The following is a 19,869-nucleotide window of genomic DNA, read 5'->3' as shown; positions in this document are numbered from 1 at the left end:
TTTTTCTCATATATTCTGAATAAAGTGATTAATGCAATAATTATTTTTGCGCTTCAGTTTCAAAGAAATGGAAATCGATTATATAAATTCTTCATTGACCAAGTCATTTAAATTTTGAGACTCATTTTCTGTCAAAATTATGCTTCATAAAATGATTAAATATATGTCATGTCAATATAACTAAGGCAAAATTTTATCCAGTTTAAAATAAACACCTGATTTTAATTATATATCTTTAAAACATCAGATAAGATCACAATAATTAGGCGATTATTATTCCATATAAATCTCTACATTATAATCTGTTTATAACATATCGAAATTAAAGGTGAATCTTATATTTCCCGATATATATGTGAGTAAAATAAGGAAACAAGTGGTTATCTAAAAGATAAAAATAATGAAATTAATGACAATAATTTATTTAAAATGGAAAATATAAACAACGGCATGAAATTAAATAGCTTTATATTTCTCCCTTCTACCTTCATTTCTGAATCTCATCAATCAAATTTAAGGTAATATTTATCTCTTGGAAATTAATTATTAGCAAAATTGTTATGAATGTTATGATCTTTTCTTTGTAATTATGTTTATTTGTTGTTATGTTTACGATGGTTTTTAAACATTTGAATGTTCATATTATGTGAAGAATTCATCTACATCTATAATTATCATAAAAGGTTATATATTGTTTCAATTTTTATGTATTATAGTGATTATATAATATTGGATTCAGCGAGACTAATTCAGGATTTAAATTTGATAGATTCAATCTCATTACTAAACCCAACGTAAGTTTTTTTGTTGATTATAGGTTTAGATATTAATATTTGTTGAAAAATTTTAGTGATTTTTTTTATATATGTGGTTCGTGTAAAAATTGTATAGCCAAACCCAACTTGTCAGATGGGATTGAGGCATTGTTATTGTAAATAGTGATGTAATGTAGTTTGAGTAGTGAAATCAAGAATTTCGTTAAGGTTGTTCGAGATTTGATAAATAAGTGATTTTTGAGTTTTGACCTATATATCGTATAATTTTCCGTTGAAGGATGTTTGACTGAACCTAGTATTTTTTATACGGAACGTAATGCCTATGTGACGGGTGCGTCTTGGATCCTCCAAATACTATAATTTGTGTTGCTCGGACTCTTTGCGTCTTGGATCCTCCGAAATAGTTGTGTGCAACAACATTGTTGGAGAGTTCGAGCAACATAGCCTATAATTGAAAATGTGCAATGGATTCAGTGGTGAAAACATCATACTGAAGTCGTCAACTTTAAATTCTGAATCTGCCTCTGATTGTCGTTGTTGTAGTAATTTTGTATGACAAAATTTGAATTCTGAATCTGCCTCTGATTGTCGTTGTTGTCATAGTAATTTTGTACGTCAAATTTTGAATTCTGAATCGGCCTCTGATTGTGTTATTGTTGTAGTAATTTTGTATGTCAAAATTTGAATTCTAAATCCACCTCTGATTGTCGTTGTTGTTGTAGTAATTTTGTCCGTCAAAATTTGAATTCTGAATCCGTCTCTTATTGTCGTTGTGGTTGTAATGCTGTAGTTGAAGCAATCAAGAAGTGTGAATGCAAACAAAATGGTAGAGGGAGGAATAAGCAAAGCAGATAAAACAGAGTTTACAGAGTGTTGGAGTGCAGTATGGAGAACTCCTTATATTATGAAGCTAGCTTTATCAGCTGGCATTGGAGGATTTCTATTTGGTTATGATACCGGAGTTATTTCTGGGGCGCTTCTCTACATAAGGGAAGATTTCAAAGACGTTGATAGGAAGACATGGCTACAAGAAACTATTGTTAGTATGGCTGTTGCTGGTGCAATTTTCGGTGCTGCTACTGGTGGTTGGCTTAATGATAAGTTCGGAAGGAAACTCTCTATTCTCATAGCTGATGTTCTCTTCTTTGCTGGTGCACTCGTTATGGCTATGGCACCAGCTCCTTGGGTGATCGTCGTTGGAAGGATATTCGTTGGTTTAGGAGTGGGAATGGCATCAATGACAGCTCCGCTTTATATATCAGAAGCTTCTCCTCATAAGATCAGAGGTGCTCTTGTCAGCATGAACGGTTTACTCATTACTGGAGGACAATTCCTTTCTTATCTAATCAATCTTGCCTTCACTGATGTAACTACTACGAACTTCATTTCATCGTCTTTTTCCTTCTTTTTGTATGAGACTAGACGTGCTAAATGCCATCGTGGATTGAACCATAGTAACTCATGTTCGGCTTGTATCAGGTGAAAGGAACGTGGCGTTGGATGCTTGGCATTGCTGGACTTCCAGCAGTTGTTCAATTTGTACTCATGCTTGCCCTCCCTGAGTCTCCAAGATGGCTTTACAGAAAGGTACTCGATCAACGACCAATTGTATACATTAACGTACTTTTTACACTATCTGTGTAGTTTAACCTGTGATATTGCTTATATAAAACTTCAACCTCTTGCTAAATTATAGTGAGAAGTAAGGAAATCTTGGCAAAAAACTATGGACTAATGATGTTTGATTCGTATATATTAGGGTAAAGTGGATGAGTCGAGGGATATCATAGCTAAAATTTATCCAGCAGAGGAAGTAGAGAACGAAATGCTGGCAATGAAGAAGTCGGTTGAAGAAGAAAAGGAAATCGAAGGTTCCATTGGAAGTAGCACGTTTACTCAAATCAAGAAAGCATTTGGAAGCACAACATGTAGAAGAGCACTCTATGCTGGTATCTGTGTTCAAGTGGCTCAACAATTTGTCGGTATCAACACTGTCATGTACTACAGTCCAACTATCATGCAATTTGCTGGAATTGCATCAAATAAGACTGCTGTAGCATTATCACTTATCACCTCTGGTCTTAACGCGGTTGGATCCATAGTCAGTATGGCATTTGTCGATAGATATGGTAGGAGGAGACTCATGATCATCTCTATGGTGGGAATCATTTCGTGCCTTATTGTCTTGTCAGTCGTGTTCTTCCAAGCATCGGCTCATGCACCAGCAATCAGCGGTACTGAAACTGCTCATTTTGGCAACAATACTTGTACAGCCTATGCCAGTGCCCCAAATCCAGCCTCTTGGAATTGCATGAAGTGTTTGGCTAAAGAAGCTGAGTGTGGATTTTGTTCAAACACCAATCTGGTAAGTCACTAACAAACTGTATCTTTGAATCTATAACTTGTTTCAAATACTTTCTCTGTCCCAATTTATATAATGACTGGACACGGAGTTTAAGAAAGAGAGAAACTTTTGAAACTTGAATATTGTCATGATACATGTTTAGATCATTACTAAGATTCATATAACTAGAGCCTAAAGTGAGTGTATAAGTCTCTCTATTGTCATCCTATGTTGCTCGGACTCATCAAAAAGCTACCATCTAGTGTGTGTGTGTCGAACCCTCCAAAAGCCATGCAATTTTGGATAGGTGCGACATCATTTTGGAGAGTCTGAGCAACATAGGCACCACCTATACATACACGAAGAGGTGTACATATGAGAGGTACTTTCGTTCTACTTTAGTATAGCTGTTTTAGATGTATCAGGTGTTCGTCTAGCTCTCTCTCCTTGTCTACTAACATAACTTACATCTGATTGATTTTGGAATCTGTTTTTCAATGTGCAGTATGCTCCTGGAGCATGTATAGCAAAAACAGATGCATTAGCAGGAGCTTGCAAAGCAGAGAAACGTGTTTGGTACACAAAAGGTTGTCCAAGCAAGTTTGGGTTCTTAGCAGTTGTTTTCCTTGCATTATACATCATAGTATACTCCCCAGGTATGGGAACAGTTCCTTGGATTGTCAACTCTGAGATTTACCCTTTGAGATTCAGAGGAGTTGGTGGAGGCCTTGCAGCAGTTTCAAACTGGACTTCAAATCTAATTGTTAGTCTAACATTCTTGACGTTAACTGAACATCTTGGCTCCTCTGGCACCTTCCTCCTATTCGCGGGGTTTTCATTTCTTGGACTCATAGCCATCTTCTTCCTCGTTCCTGAAACCAAAGGGATGCAATTTGAGGAAGTCGAAAAATTGTTGCAGAAAGGATACTCTCCTTTTAGAAAGAACAGTAGTTCTACTAAAGAAATCTCTGATCACACAAAATGATATTCATAGTGTAGATCAAGATACCACCATATTTATTTTATTTGCATTGCTCTTTTACATATGTCATTGTGTATCATACTCAATTCGATGATAATTGTTTGATCTTAAAGAGGATCTTTTATAGTTCCGCTCTGTGATCAAACTGTAATAAATTAAAAGAGTTTGTTGCTTTTTGTGTCATTCCATTGAATTTGTACATTTATAAAATCTACCAAGATATTGGTTTTTGTCTATGAGTTCATCATAATCTGTAGCAATTGATATCCTTTTAAAACTTTATTATTGTTTTACTAATTTGGTAAACTTTACACGAAATAATCCAAGTTTTTTTAAAAAGTACTTTTATATTAGGAAAATAGCACTAAAATGCATTTTTAATTAGATGCCGGCACCATATCCCGTTGAAACGTCCATTCTTTGGCTCATGTTATTCATTCGATTTACAAAATTACAAGGGTCGGAAGCTAGGGCGAAGATGAAGTGTGTTGGAGGACAGGGAAGACACAATTAAAAGGGTTAAAGTAGCTCCGGCTACATTACAAACAACCACAAGTAATTTGAACCATGGGATTTCATTAACAAGAAAAAACATGAAAAGGGCAAGAAATGCAGGATATTTTTCAGAGATTAATCTTCTTTCTATCCAAAATAACCAAATGGTGTTTAACAACTATACTCCAGATGTAGGTAAGTGAGCGACAAGCGAGAGCAGAGTCTAATTGATGATCTAAGCCTGAAATTGAACCAGATAGAACACATTAGAATGAGAAGAGAGGCTGACATGATATCGGGATGGCAAGGGAAAGGGTTTGATTGTCAATAAACACATACCTTGTTCGATAGCCAATCAAGTCCCTCGTATAACCCTTCTCCAGAAGTGGCACATGTACTCTGGATATGCCTGAAGAGGAAGAAAGAGGAAGGATCAGATAATAGGCGTTCTTAGATAGTCAGAAGTCAGAACCAGACAGAACAAATGATGGTATCAGTGTAAATTACCAGTGCCGCTGTTGAAGAGAATGAAGAGAATGAAGTCCAAGCTTATCGGTGATTTCAGCCGCATTCATTGCGTTTGGAAGATCTTGTTTGTTTGCAAAAACAAGCAGCACAGCCTCTCTTAGTTCATCCTGCAGACAAATGAAATGAGGATTCGAGACATCTATGATCTATCATAAAAGATTCCTAACTTCACTTTCTATACCTCATATAACATCCTATGAAGCTCATCCCTTGCCTCAACAACACGGTCTCTGTCATTGCTGTCAACCACAAAGATGAGGCCTTGTGTGTTCTGGAAATAATGCCTCCATAGAGGTCGAATCTGCAAACAGATCACAAAGAAGTAAGCAGATCAGTATTGCTTTTCAAGTTTCCAATTATCAAAATACTATGTATAAACTTTAACTTTGTGCCTCTTGAACAGAAAGAACAATTGAACTGTAGAATTGCCAATGTTAGCAGCAAAAGAACCAAAGAAGGTCCATATCTCCATTCAGAATGCAATGCTGGCCACATACTGATCATATTTTGGAGACTTAATCGCGATTAGCCTAGGAAACCATGTGCCTAAAAGTAGCCTCTTATGCGCAAAACACCAAAAGGACTCCAAAACCTTCAAGAATGACACCACGTTCAGATAGTTTTATCCAGTAATTAACTAGTCTGTTCCACTAGATACAAATATCCACCTTGGCGCCAGTATTTAGAAGACACCACCTCAGTGTCCAAGATATAATCAGCTAGCAAACGTTTGCAACTCAATACCTCACCAGACTGGGGGCTTAAGATAAAACTCTTGAAGATCATGGATCTGAACCATCCATTGACTGCAGGTGGTATATGAGCAGTGAATCATAATATACACTCTGCACTTGAGCTTGGCTCCAATTGCATATATGCCTTATGCGAAATCGAGCTCGAGTAAGGATCAAACTCAATAATAGCTCAACCACGAGCTAGTTTTTTACCCCAATTTTTTTTTCCCATTTGAAAACAAACACTAGCTTAAAAGTATCTGTGGCTAGAAAAGTTCCAGAAAACTTAATAACAATCCTATGATTTTTCAAAGTAGATAAATTAGGATTTGGTTCAAGATTATTCTAATGGCGATGTATCTCTTTCTGCTCTCTTCACCAACCTAGGATTGAAGCTCACAGAGCATGCAAAATATAATCACAAGGTAAACATTTTGAACATTAAATAAGCTCTCATATATATACACATAGATAGAAAGAGATATTTAGACCAAAAGACATTTATCTAGTTGTTGAAGCATAAATCACGAGAAAATTATACACTACTAATACAGGCTAGTCGAATAACCCCCAGTAACTAGAAATAAACCCAGAGAATCACAAGGTTTCAAATGAAAATATGAGTAAGAGGACATAAGAACTTCTTACCCTGTCCTGACCCCCAACATCCCACACAGTAAAGATGATGTTCTTGTATTCAACTGTTTCCACGTTGAAGCCTGTCAATAGAAAGATTAGATAGTTGAAAGAACCAGCTGCATAGCAAAAATTGACAACAACGGATTATAAGAGAAGGATCTACTCCACAAGTACACGACACACATGACAAGCACTTGATGAAGACACATTGCCAAAGGCAAATATTGCAGCCATTAAAAGTTATTTAATCTCCAGAGATACCGTCCTGAATCTTAAAGATTACATTGTTCTCTTATCAACACATGTGTGGGTGCAAATGATTTGAAAGGATGTTGCAAGATTTCGAGGCATTTTCACCTAACAAGAAAAATAAGCCATCTTGCATGTTGCTTTTTGGCTTAGATATATCAACACAATTTACTTTCGGTAGTATATCCCACAATGAGTAGAAAATTATGTTAGACTGTGAGGTGCAACTCGTGAGAAGAATAAAAATTAGATTCACAAGAAACGTACCAGTAGTATGTATAGCAGTAACAATTTCCCCCAACTTGAGCTTGTAGAGAATTGTGGTTTTACCAGCAGCATCGAGACCAACCATAAGAATACGCATTTCTTTCTTAGCAATGAGGCAAATAATAAGTTTGGTGAAACACAGCCCCATCTCTGTGTAGCTGAAAAATGGACGAGGTCATTTATAAAGATCAGAGAATCAATATAAAATTTTCACTGATTCCGGTCACTTTGACTATGGTAATGCAATTAATTACAAAAAGAATAAATAGCATCTTGCAGAAAGAGAAGGAAAAATCTTTTGTTGCATGTAGCTCTGAAGTACTTTGTATCTTGCAGTACATTTATGCAGAATGGGTCTTTAATTAGGTAATTTCATACAGTATTTACGCCATATGTCTATAAAGTCAAATACTGCTAGTAAGAAAAAACAAAATTTTTAATAGATTATGTTCGATTCAACAATGAAGCATTATGAATTGACTCTGTTACTTGTTCTGAATTTATGTTGCTTCATTATTGCTTTATCTGCAGCCTTTGTTGAGGAGTTATTCCAAATAATTCTTGGTGTGGTTCCAACAATACTCTGCATCTTTCCACCTTGTTCTCTCTGATACTTTTTTTTTTTTTAAAATTGGTAATGTTAAATATAAAACTTGTTCTCTCTGATACTTACAAGCTAACATACAACCCAGGCCAGAAAGCCTTTTCCCCGTCCTTGTTAGTTATTCCTCAACAGTTATTTCACTTTGTTGCTAATGATACCACCAACACTCATTTTCCACAATTTCAATTTGCAATGGACATTGCAAAAAGTACAACTTTAAACACAATAAGTGAATTATTCCAATAACCTCACAGCAAAAAGCTGCATCAGTTCTCTTGACAACTCTATAATGAAAAATACCATTTTATATGAAATCCCCTGAGTACATGAGATCGACACAGGAATAGTTTATTTCTAGTGCAAAAAAATGATACAACACCTTTCATAGAAATTCAGATGACCCGATTATGTTCTCGTATCCCTTTCAATCACCACAGGAACTATCAAGCACTATTTAGGAAATGATATTCCTCAAAACCAATAACAGTATTTAGCCAGGAAATGACAATCTTAAAATTTCAAACTTCAGTAACCACACTGTACGTACAGCATTGGCCGTGTAAGCATCCTGTAACTCTCAATTTCTAAAATTGTTAAAAATAGCATTTGTCAAATATGCAAGAAGTAGAGGCAGATCCATCGTTTTGTGACAGGAAATCTGGATGTCACAATGCTCACTAACCCTTTATGATCATTGATGCAGATTTAATAAGATATACTTTCAAAAGTACTCACGCGAATATGTACATATTTCTTTTTTTTTTGAAACTGGTAAGGTTGTATTCTTCAGCATTAAGGGCATGCTGGCCACCACCAAAAAGTGTCAATTACAAACTTCCTATCAAATCTACAATTTGATCTGTATCTACTATACACAACTGTTTACACCAAAAAAGTAGAGATACTATACAATTCCATTTGACCTTGTATATATTTCTTACGCAATCAATGTGCATGTCNGCATTGGCCGTGTAAGCATCCTGTAACTCTCAATTTCTAAAATTGTTAAAAATAGCATTTGTCAAATATGCAAGAAGTAGAGGCAGATCCATCGTTTTGTGACAGGAAATCTGGATGTCACAATGCTCACTAACCCTTTATGATCATTGATGCAGATTTAATAAGATATACTTTCAAAAGTACTCACACGCGAATATGTACATATTTCTTTTTTTTTTTTGAAACTGGTAAGGTTGTATTCTTCAGCATTAAGGGCATGCTGGCCACCACCAAAAAGTGTCAATTACAAACTTCCTATCAAATCTACAATTTGATCTGTATCTACTATACACAACTGTTTACACCAAAAAAGTAGAGATACTATACAATTCCATTTGACCTTGTACATATTTCTTACGCAATCAATGCGCATGCCCGCCCATTATCACGACCAAAGATACTTCGACTATTGGTTAAAAGTATAATAACTATTTCAAGTTTTTAACCCCTTGCTAGCGAAAGCAAGGGGTTTGCCTTCTGGGTCGAGCTCGTCGCACCGGGCATGCCTAGTGTGGGTTACCTCTCCTATGTGGTTTGAGAGCTATTGCATAGGAGCAGGGGGTGCGCACCCAAAGGGTAAAAAAAAAGTATAATAACTATAGAAAGATGATCAAATCCAGATACATGAAAGAGAAGCACGAAAAAATCCATACGAAAACCACAAACTTAGAATTAAAAATAATAATCGGAAAACACGTACTAGTAACCTTTTTCCTAAACAATCAAATTCCAAATCAACCTCTAACTAACTTCATACTTGGAAATCACATAGCTCCTTTTTGCTTCTTCTCTTTACCCTCACTCAAACTCTAATTGCTAAATAAAAAAACATTCAACACTTACATTGCTTACATCTGCATCTGTGCTTTATTTTAGTTTATCGATAACCATGGTATCCAGGCTAGCTTGTGGTGCACCAATTCCACAGTATACCTATCAACTACAGTTACCGGCTAACTCTGTCCACCAATGCACGTTTGACTTTTGATCCACCTCATTTTTTTTTTCAAAGTTGGAGGATCAATTAGTGAGACAAAAAATTTTTCTAAGAGCATCGGAATAACATCTAGAAATCAACAAATTACGAACTACAAGGCAGATCGATCTTAATGAAGATGAATGTCAAACTAGTTCCTTTGAGAGAGAAAAAACATTCGTAAGGGAAGAGACGACGACGGCTAACCGGATATCGGCGACCGGTGACCGGTGACCGGCGACCGGCGACCGGCGATCGGAGAATTCGAATAGGTAGATCTCGAAAAGGAGCTGTCGTTCACCGCGCTTTCCTCTGCTGTGGTACGGAAAAAGAGAAATTAAGCCGAGTCGTCGTTTTAATAAAAACAAATAAGTACATTTTATATATTAAAATCTATAATAAAGTCTTAATATTGTCTATTTTATTATTAGCTTGTCCTAATCACCACATTCAATAATTACTTTTACTAGCAATCATTTACGATGGGAGATAATTTGGCACCATCAATAATATTTAGTAAAATATAGGCTATATATTACTTTGAGCGATATATATCATTATTATCTCGATGAGTGACAAGAAAAGACAAATCATATACGACTCAACATAAATAATATCAAATCTAACTGTTTGATATGTCAAGTAAGGTCATAACCTTATTCGTGGAATACTTGAGCAGTTCATATTATGAGAAACCTAGAACCATACACTAGCCCATTTAATCTATGAAATCATAAAACCACAAATTAGATAATGACCCATCAAAATAAATATGAAGATATAACTATTCTCAATGAATCTGACATCCTCCCCAATTATCACGTAGCTTAATGCAAAGTAAATATAATGTGTGAATTTAAATTATTATGATGACAAAGTTCACACAAAGGCCTATAAATATATCTATTTTTCCATTATTATCATGTCTAATAAGTTGACATTAGCAAATTTAATTATTTTATCATCCCAATCTACATATTCTTGATCCATATTAACAAATTCAATTGTACTGATTTCAAGATAGATACTTAAATGTTTCTTTCAATTTTGTAGATTAAAAGTGAATCCCAAAGAAAAAAATATTAAAAATAAAATATTAAACAATGAAATGTGTTTTTTTTAAATCTACAATCCCATAAAATTAGAATGCAAATAAAATTCAACAAAATACGTAACATGTCTTTTAACTTGAACTTAGTTAATATATACACCTTCCAATATTGAGTGTACGTAAATAAACACTTAAGTTATTATAAAATTAAACAAATAGATATACATCCTACATGTCGAATCTTATGAAGAATATCTCTGTCTACTTATTTAACTTTATTACAATTCAAATGTCTATTTATATGCACTCAAAATTAAAGAACGTAAATATCAACTCAGATAAATTAAAAGGCACGTTCATGTATTATGGTAGTTTCATCTCCTTTATTTTATTCTCTTTTAATTCAATAGGCATAGGCACTAGATGGTTCTAAAAGAACCCGGAAACGGTGTCGTTTCATTTCCTTTTTCCCCTTTTCCTCTTCAACATATATAAGAAGTGTCGCTGTGTGGAAAGGTACATACAAAACTTTCGTGCACCTCTTTCGTGTTGTGCACTGCTGCATCTCCCACCACCCACCCACCTCCTCTACCCCCTACCCCACGCCTTAATACCCACCTCCTCTCTCTTGCTCTCGCGTATTCCAATTTTTTTGTGTTTTGCAAAAGTCCGCCATTTTTCTCTTTCTAGGGTTAGGGTTTTTCTTTTAACCATGTTTTGTTTTTTGAGAAGTTTGGAGATTGTAGAATGGTAAAGAGATTCCTTTTTTCTGTTCAGGAGTTAATTGTCATCGTTCAGTTCTGCAGGTCAACTATGTGCTGAATCTCCTCTGGAATTGGTAATTTTTTTTATGTTTGAATGACTTTATTGTTTTAAGTATTTGATGGGTATGTTTATTTTTGCTTTTTTGGTATAAAGTTTGGATTTTTATTGAAGTAGCATCTTTTAGGACTTTATTGTCTGCAAGTGATTGGTATGTTTTTTTGGTATAAAGTTAGGATTTTTATTGAATTAGCATAGAGGTTGTTTGATGGGTATAAAGAAATTGTCTTGTTAACAACCACTGAACCAATAGAACAAGGGTTAGCTACGTAGCAGGTCAGGTCTTAGTCGGAGTGTAGTCAACCTGAAACTAGTTTATGATTGAAGCTTGGTAGTTGTATTTTAGACAGAATAATTGTAATTTTTTGTGTGTTTAGGGTTGCGGCATGTGTTGTTGTTCCTGCTTTTTGCTAATGATATATTTTTCATCTGTTTTGAGCTGAGTGTCTATCGGGAATAACATCTATACCTTCTCAAGGTAGGGTTAAGGTCTACCTACACACCAGCCTTCCTGTACCCCACTTGTGGGACTACACCAGGTTGTTGTTGTGTGTTTATTGTGCTGAGTATAATTGACTTCTAGTTTAGGATTGCAGTGTGGTAGTTGTATTTTAGACAAAATAGTTGTCTTTTTTGTGTGTGTTTAGAGGAATGAGGCATGTGTTGTTGATCCTGCTTGTTGCTAATTGATGTTAATTTCATCTGTTTTGAGCCGAGGGTCTATTAGAAATGGCCTCTCTACCTTCTCAAGGTAGGGGTAAGGTATGCATATACACCACCCTCCCAAGACTCTACTTTTGGGATTACATTGGGTTTTGTTGTCGTTGTGTATTTAATGTGCTGAATATAATTGACTTTTAGTTTAGGAGTGCAGTGTGGTAGATGTATTTTAGACAGAAGAATTTGAATAAAATGTATTATAATATACTCTTTAACACATTTATTAGCATTTTTATGTCTTTTAAAATTTAGGTGTTTGCAAGTAGACATTTAAGCTATCACACGTGTCTTTCATGACAAATTTCATGTGATTTAACATGTAAACCATATGTGTCTACTCAGTTACGATCAAGTTAAAAAATACATTTATGTATTGTATTTATAAAAGTTTGTTGAAAAATGTTCTATTGTGTCATTAAGCCCATTAGGTGGTTCCATCTCATTTATTTTTTCTCTTTTTCTTCCCCTTTTCAAAATTTGAATTCATTAGACTCTAGATGGTTCCAAAGAACCCGGAACGCCATCGTTTCATTTCCTTTTCCCCCTTTTCCTCTTCAACATATAAGTGTCGCTGTGTGGAAAGGTACATCCAAAACTTTCGTGTACCTCTTTCATGTTGTGCACAGCTGCATCTCCCACCGCCCGCCCTTAATATTCCGCTCCCCTCTCTTGCTCTCGCGTGTTCCAATTTTTCCGTGTTATGCAAAAGTACACCATTTTTCTTTGGTTCTTCTCTTTCTAGGGTTAGGGTTTTTCTTTAACCATGTTTTTTTTTTTGAAATTGAAAACTTTAGAGATTGTAGAATGGTAAAAAAAATCTTTTTTTCTGTTCAGGGGTTGTTCAGTTCAAATGTCATTGTTCAGTTCTGCAGATCAGCCACGTGCTGAATCTCCTCTGGAATTGGTAATTTTTTAATGTTAAATCTTTGTTTTAGGATTTTATTGTTTGTAAGTATGTGATGGGTGTGTTTTTTTGGTATAAAGTTTGGATTTTTATTGAATTAGCATGTAGAGGTGCTTTGATTGGGTATAAAGAAATCGTCTTGGTAGCAACTAGCAAATCAATAGAACAAGGGCTAGCTCTGCAGTAGGTCTTTAGTCGGATCGTAGTGGACCCGAACTAGTTTGGGATTGAGGGGTGTTATAGTTGTATTTTAGACAGACTAATTGTCTTTTTTGTGTGTTTGGGGTTGAGACGTGTGTTGTTGTTCTTGCTTGTTGCTAATTGATGTCTTTTTCATCTGTTTTGAGCTGAGGGTCTATGAGAAACTTCCTCTATACCTCTCAAGGTATGGGTAAGGTATGGGTACACACCACCCTCCCAAGACTCCATGTGTTTGTTGTTGTTGTGTGTTTAGTGTGCTGAATATATTGACTTCTAGTTTAGGATTGCAGTGTGGTAGTTGTATTTTAGACAGAATGATTTGCTTTTTTGTGCGTTGTTTTTACTGCTTGTTGCTAATTGATGTCTTTTTCATCTGGCATTGAGCTGAGGATGTATCTGAAACAGCCTCTATATCTTTTCAAGGTAGGGGTAAGGTACACTTACACACCACCCTCCCTACACTCCACTTGTGGGATAACACTGGGTTTTGTTGTTGTTGTTGTGTGTTAATGTGCTGAATATAATTGACTTCTAGTTTAGGATTGCAGTGTGGTAGTTGTTGTGTGTTTATTGTGCTGAATATAATTGTCTTCTAGTTTAGGATTGCAGTGTAGTAGCTGTATTTAGATAGAATAATTTGTCTTTTTTCTGTGTTTGGGATTGAGGCGTGTGTAGTTGTTCCTGCTTGTTGCTAATTGACATCTGTTTTGAGCTGAGGGTCCATCAGTAAGAAATGGCCTCTCTACCTTCTCAAGGTAGGGATAAGGTATTTTTACACACCACCCTCCCAAGACTCCATTGTGGGATTGCACCGTGTTTTTGTTGTTGTTGTATGTTTTATGTGCTGAATATTGTTGACTTCTAGTTTAGGATTGCGGTGTGGTAGTTGTAATACAGAGCATGTTGAGTTTTTTTTGGGTTTTATCTTCTTTTGTATAGTGAGTTAAAGCATTGTTTATCCGCTATGGTTTGGTTGTGCTTCTTTTTGTAATACTAATTTGCTATGCGATCGTGCCATTTCAGCTTTATGGTTTCACTTCTCCTGCTTATGGGAAATTCAGAGTGCTTCTTATGTGAGCTTTACAAAATATTCTCGGTGCAAACCCAAATATAGGAGCAAGATTTTGGTAGGTTGACAGCCTGGCTAAAATTGTCTAACTAGTATGAGGATTTGCACTGTCATAAACAACCTCTCTATCTCTACGAGGTAGGGGTACGGTCTACGTACGCTCTACCCTCCTCCCTAGACTCCACTCATAGGATTACACCGGGTATGTTGTTGTACGTTAGCTAGCTTATGATTTGAGATGTAGTTGCTTGATTGATTGCACATGACAAAAGATGTTTCTAGTTATAACTTGGATATTATATTAATTATTTGTAGTAGTATGTTTTTCTAGTGTACATGTCCTAGTGTGATTTGAGTTGTGGCTGAAATGGAGACTGATGTCGCAGATTTATGATCGTATATGGGAGTTGAGATTAGCTAGTTGGATGCATTAGAGGTTGGATTAAGAGTTTGGTCAAACTTGTAGTATGACTTTGCTGATGTAATTGATGGATGGTAGTGCATTTTAGATTCTTTGTTATTCCCTTTTGTGGGTCAGCCACTAGGTTTTGTTGGTTTCGAGCAGTTCTGACAAATTACTGCATTTTTTTTCTTTAGAAATATTTTTTGCTTCTTTTTGAGTCTAGGTTTACTGTTAGAGTGACACACACCTATTAGGTATTACATTTTTGTTTTACTTCTTTTCTGTGAAGGAGTGGTAGTCAGAGTATATAATATTCCTGAGCAAGGATATATGGATGATTATATTCTGAAGTTTGGTATTAATGATTAGAATGGGATATTTAAGACATTTTTGCCCAAGATGAACAAAAATGTTCTGTGACTTTCAGTGTCATTTTATTTTAGAGCGTCATGGTTAAAATGATAAAGGTATTTTCTCTGTGTTGCCAGATTCAGGGTACTGAGGAAAACCTGCAGATCACTACTCCCCTGCTTCAGAACTCTCAAGCTATGTATAATGAAGGAGCCCCTGAGTTTGTTGTTGATCAGGGATTATATTATCCACCTGCCACCAATTATGGTTATTTCTGTACAGGTATGATACTTCATTTTGTTTTTGTTCACTTTGTTTAATAAGGTAGGTATGATTCTAGAACTTATCTTGAGATTCCAAATCGCGAACGATAGTTGGATCCCTTAATTGTGTTAATGTTTTATTTGGTCAGGATTAGAATCACCTGGTGATTGGGATGGCCACCAAGGATTTTTTGGTCTGGATGGTCAGGATATTCAGTATATGGTCAGTTCATTCTTCTACATAGTTAACCAAAGTACATCAATATTTTTGTTGCAGTGTATTGTCTCTGTTGATTGTATTTGTAACTTTTTTTTCCTTCATTTCAGGATGCTCAAACTGAAAGTTTCCCGTATGTATATTATACACCTAACTATGGATGTGCACAGTCTTCATATAACCCATACAACCCTTACATTCCTGGTGCTGTAGTAGGAGTTGATGGACCATGTGCAGGGCCACAACATTACTACACAATCCCCCCTTATGAAAATTTGGGATCATCTTCATACTTCCCCATGGCGGTGCCATCTACATCTAGTATTCCTGCGAATGCTGCAGACCCGATAATGGATAGTGTTCTATCTTCTACTAACAGAGCTGACGATCTTCGTCTTAAACGTAATTTATCTCCAACATCTCCAATATTTACCCCGACTTCATTAGGGCCAGCTTCAGGTTATAAAAGTGCATCTAACAGGGGATCTGAAAGTGCAAAGATCAATGCTGCATCGAGCAAGCAGCACATGTCACATGGTTTTTCCAGTCCATCCTCTCAAGTACACCCGGTAAGGAACTTTCTTCGTTGTTTGGAAGGTGTCCAATAGGGCTTCTTTTACGTGGGTTCATTTGTTAGTATTGTTCTAATTTCAAGGGTGCTCTTGTACCTATTGTAGAAATTCTATCTTGTATTTTTCTTCGCCTCTTCATGGAACTGTGGCTCATGCATCTCTGTTTTTTTTGTGAATCCTTTGATAGGGTAAAGTTGCTCAAGCTATAGGAAGCATTATTCATGGGAAGGCTTTGTCTAATCACGGTCAACTGAGAGCTCCTCTTCCACCTGAAATTGACTTGTCTAATCACAGATCAGGTGCTCATGAGCGGGCTAATACAGATAAAATCAGGACAAAGTTTCTAAATGGAACAACCCTAAGTGATGGGAAAGTTAGTCCTGATATGTTGATGGAACAGAATAGAGGACCTCGGATTGACAGAATGAAAAAGCAATTGCTTGTGAAGGCCTACTCTACAAGAGCAGGAAATGTTGATGTGCAAGGCAATATAGTTATTCATGCTGATGAGTATAATAGAGGTGATTTTCTGATGGACTTCGTGAATGCAAAGTTTTTTGTAATCAAATCATACAGTGAGGATGATGTGCACAAGAGTATAAAGTACAATGTTTGGTCATCAACCCCTAATGGGAACAAAAAGCTGAATAGTGCTTATGAAGATGCTCAGAGAATTACTGCTGGAAATCCAAGAGGCTGCCCAATATTCCTTTTTTTCTCGGTTAGTTGATTTATACCACTAGGTCTAATCAAAGCAGTAATCACCAACTATTTTAGCCAAAAAATTCATTGTCAAAATAAGCTCAACTAATTTGATATTGTCTTTGAATCTTGAATATGAAGGTTAATGCAAGTGGGCAGTTTTGTGGGGTCGCTGAAATGACTGGTCCTGTAGACTTCTACAATGACATGGATTTCTGGCAGCAAGATAAGTGGAGTGGTAGCTTCCCTGTGAAGTGGCACTTCATAAAGGATGTCCCAAACCCTAACTTTAGGCATATTATATTAGAGAACAATGAGAACAAGCCAGTAACTAACAGCAGAGACACACAAGAGGTTTGTTATTTAATTCTGCATGATGCAACACATACAATTCTCTTTGCTTCTACTGCTCCTTTTTTTGTCAGTATGTTTACCTGAAATTAGTATTTTTGATCTGAGGTGGGTAATAAATGAACCTGTATTGGCAATGCCATAGAACCTGCTACCTAATTTCTTGTCAACGATTTATCCGGCATTTTGCTCTCTTTTTTCCCATTATTCATTGATTTCTCTCTGTGGTCCTCTTTTTTCTTCTATTCCTTTTTTTTGGGAGCCGATGGAGGTGACACACATTAGGGCATGTCTTCCATTGACTTCGACTATTCATTTTATGTCATATGAAGACAAGTGCTGACCAATCACTATTCTTCCCCTCCTTGTGTGATGCTATTGCAAACTTTTTTATGCTCTCCGTCCCCAGTTCTTTCTCCCCATTTGACTAACACATCCAATTGAGAGTACATCAGCTTTTATGCATCAGTTATTTTCTGATTTTTTCCTCGTCTTCTTTTGTTAAGAATGTCTGTTGGGCATCAACACAATCTCCTCCTCTATGTTTTGGCCATTTTCTTCTTTGGCAACAGACATACAGATTTGAAGGGATTGAAAACGCATACATTTATTTAATAAATTGATAAGGTGGTATGGTTAACAGCATGCTAACTGTCATTATACCTTTGTTTATATAGAGAACATTTATCTCCATTATCAAAGAAATCTTCCAGTACCTGTCCACAAGTCTCCATACCTCTTGCAAGATAATTTTAATGTTAAACCTGTAACAATGTTACTGATAATTTCTCAAAAGCCATGTCAGAGAAACAGCATGTCTTATGAAACCATACCCTTTAAAATTGTATGGATCATAAGGGTAGTTTGATGAAATGTCCATCTAGCATGAAATACCTTTATTGCTCTTCTTTGCCTCATACTGGCTCCTGCACCGGTTGATGTTATGGTATGAGTTACAGCTGTTTATATCTGCCATGGTGCCATTGTATTGCATTTCACTTTACTGAAGTTGGCTTCTGCATTTTGAAAATCGCATCATTTCTCCCTTGTTGTGAATAAGCACATATGCTGCAAGAAAGGCAGTGGAAAAAATCTGACATCCTTTGTTATCAATGTGCAGATACGCTACAAGAAAGGCATTGAGATGCTGAAAGTATTTAAGGATTATGCGTCAAGGACATCATTACTAGACGACTTCATGTATTATGAAAACAGACAGAAACTCTTGCAGGAAGAGAAGGCCAAGCTGCTAATCAGGAGCTACGATAGCCCATTTGCTGTTCCTGTACTGGATCCTCCACGCAAGCTAAATTCTACTCCAGGTTTACCTTCTGGTGAAAGTGAGAAAAGCTCAAAGTGTGGTGAACAACAATCTGGAAATTGCATGGCTGTTCCTGCAGAACTGAATTCCATAGTTTCTAAAGCTAACAAAGAGAGTGCAGATAATGGTGACAAACTTGTGGCTGAAGGAGGTCCACTCGTGAATACTGCACTGAAGATTGGTTCCCTAACTATCAACCCGAAACCATTGGACGATAAGCCCCTGGATGTACATAGCACTACCAACACAGCGGCCAGCACCCAGTCAGTTGATGTTGTCACTGTGGGATCTATGCCTGTTAAAGTTAATGGACATGCTGAATCTTCTGGTTTCCTGACTATTGGAACAATTCCTCTTGATCCTAGAGCTTTCCAGCGTGAAGAGGCCAGTGGATCTGGAAAAAAGGTCCTTAAGTGAGTATGCATGAGCACAGTAGCATCGATACTGAAGGAAAAGTTAGTTCCCTGTCGTATAATATACTTGGTCCTACCAAAGTTGATCGGATAATAAGTTTTGGGATATGTTCTGTTCTTCATTCCTCCTTTCGAGGAGAACGTGGCTGAGATACTAATTTTTAGTTTGTGGTTGGGATTTGGATGATGGCTGATATTTTGCTTCAAATACAGCGCAAGTTCTGCCTTTTGGCTTCTCTTTTTCAACAGATTCAAGGTTTCCATATATTTTCTTCAGCATTAAGACGAAAAAGAAAAAAAGCAAAATGCTTCTTTTGGTATTCTTTAGTTGTTGACTTGAAAACAAATGTAATGTTTGCGCACTGCGCGTCTGCTTGATGTTTATCCTGGATTTACAGTAACTGAGAGTTTCTCCAGTTCAAATTGTCAGTCTTGTGTTTCAAAGTAGTCTTATTATGGTTCTTGTGTGTGTTTCTATGTTATCTTCTTTATATTCATTTATGTGCCTGTGCATTGGTAACTTCAACTGTTGAGTGTCCCCCATCAGCAATTATTGATTGTGTGGTAATGAGTGGCTTTGCATTTACCTATCTATGATTTTGATTTTTTCTTTTTTTTGAGTTTCATATTTTATGTTTTTTTTTTTCCTTTTATTACCTGAATTATCAACATTTATGTATTGAACACGCCTAGTTGAGAGATGGTGATAGTTTAAGTAGAAAAAAGTATAATCGATAGTTGGCTTAATTAGCTTTGAGGTGTGTTTTGCACTTTGTTTAGATTGTTGTTTTATGTCATTTCTTGATACACTATTTTGTATTTTATTTATCTATAAATATAATGTCTGAATAGATTGCATCATTTTTGGTAAGGTAACGACATCATTTTTAGTAATAAGGTAACAATGCAATCATAC

At 36.1% G+C, this 19,869-nt stretch overlaps 3 protein-coding genes across 10 annotated transcripts; 2 read left to right on the top strand and 1 right to left on the bottom strand.

Moving 5' to 3' along the window:
- The first annotated feature begins 437 nt into the window (after positions 1-437).
- Positions 438-4,185, top strand: LOC125863210 (inositol transporter 4-like). Its single transcript, XM_049543381.1, has 5 exons — positions 438-518; positions 1,567-2,142; positions 2,256-2,363; positions 2,536-3,141; positions 3,626-4,185. The coding sequence occupies exons 2-5, from the start codon at positions 1,600-1,602 to the stop codon at positions 4,103-4,105; spliced, it is 1,737 nt and encodes a 578-aa protein (XP_049399338.1). The 5' UTR covers positions 438-518; positions 1,567-1,599; the 3' UTR covers positions 4,106-4,185.
- A 342-nt stretch (positions 4,186-4,527) lies between these two features.
- On the bottom strand, positions 4,528-9,938 carry LOC125863256 (ADP-ribosylation factor-like). Of its 5 annotated transcripts, none has more exons than XM_049543438.1 (7): positions 9,822-9,938; positions 7,015-7,172; positions 6,508-6,578; positions 5,307-5,426; positions 5,105-5,232; positions 4,931-5,006; positions 4,528-4,838 (listed from the first exon to the last, which is right to left on the bottom strand). In XM_049543438.1, the coding sequence occupies exons 2-7, from the start codon at positions 7,160-7,162 to the stop codon at positions 4,833-4,835; spliced, it is 549 nt and encodes a 182-aa protein (XP_049399395.1). In that variant the 5' UTR covers positions 7,163-7,172; positions 9,822-9,938; the 3' UTR covers positions 4,528-4,832. The 5 variants fall into 5 exon arrangements, with proteins under 5 accessions (XP_049399395.1, XP_049399396.1, XP_049399399.1 ...); XM_049543439.1 differs by having other exon boundaries at positions 9,843-9,934; XM_049543442.1 differs by having other exon boundaries at positions 9,801-9,930.
- A 1,285-nt stretch (positions 9,939-11,223) lies between these two features.
- Positions 11,224-19,414, top strand: LOC125863254 (YTH domain-containing protein ECT4). 4 transcript variants are annotated; one of them, XM_049543433.1, is made up of 8 exons: positions 11,224-11,482; positions 13,021-13,090; positions 15,252-15,396; positions 15,527-15,600; positions 15,705-16,154; positions 16,354-16,887; positions 17,010-17,222; positions 18,340-19,414. In XM_049543433.1, the coding sequence occupies exons 2-8, from the start codon at positions 13,037-13,039 to the stop codon at positions 18,955-18,957; spliced, it is 2,088 nt and encodes a 695-aa protein (XP_049399390.1). In that variant the 5' UTR covers positions 11,224-11,482; positions 13,021-13,036; the 3' UTR covers positions 18,958-19,414. The 4 variants fall into 4 exon arrangements, with proteins under 4 accessions (XP_049399390.1, XP_049399389.1, XP_049399391.1 ...); XM_049543432.1 differs by having other exon boundaries at positions 11,225-11,482; positions 15,705-16,163; XM_049543435.1 differs by lacking the exon at positions 13,021-13,090 and having other exon boundaries at positions 11,277-11,335; positions 11,422-11,482; positions 15,705-16,163.
- Positions 19,415-19,869: the final 455 nt, after the last annotated feature.

The sequence above is a fragment of the Solanum stenotomum genome, chromosome 4 (assembly GCF_019186545.1).
Source record: "Solanum stenotomum isolate F172 chromosome 4, ASM1918654v1, whole genome shotgun sequence".
Classification (NCBI taxonomy): Eukaryota; Viridiplantae; Streptophyta; class Magnoliopsida; order Solanales; family Solanaceae; genus Solanum; species Solanum stenotomum.
Note: the sequence above shows the minus strand (reverse complement) of the source record. Positions and strands in the feature narration are given on the sequence as shown.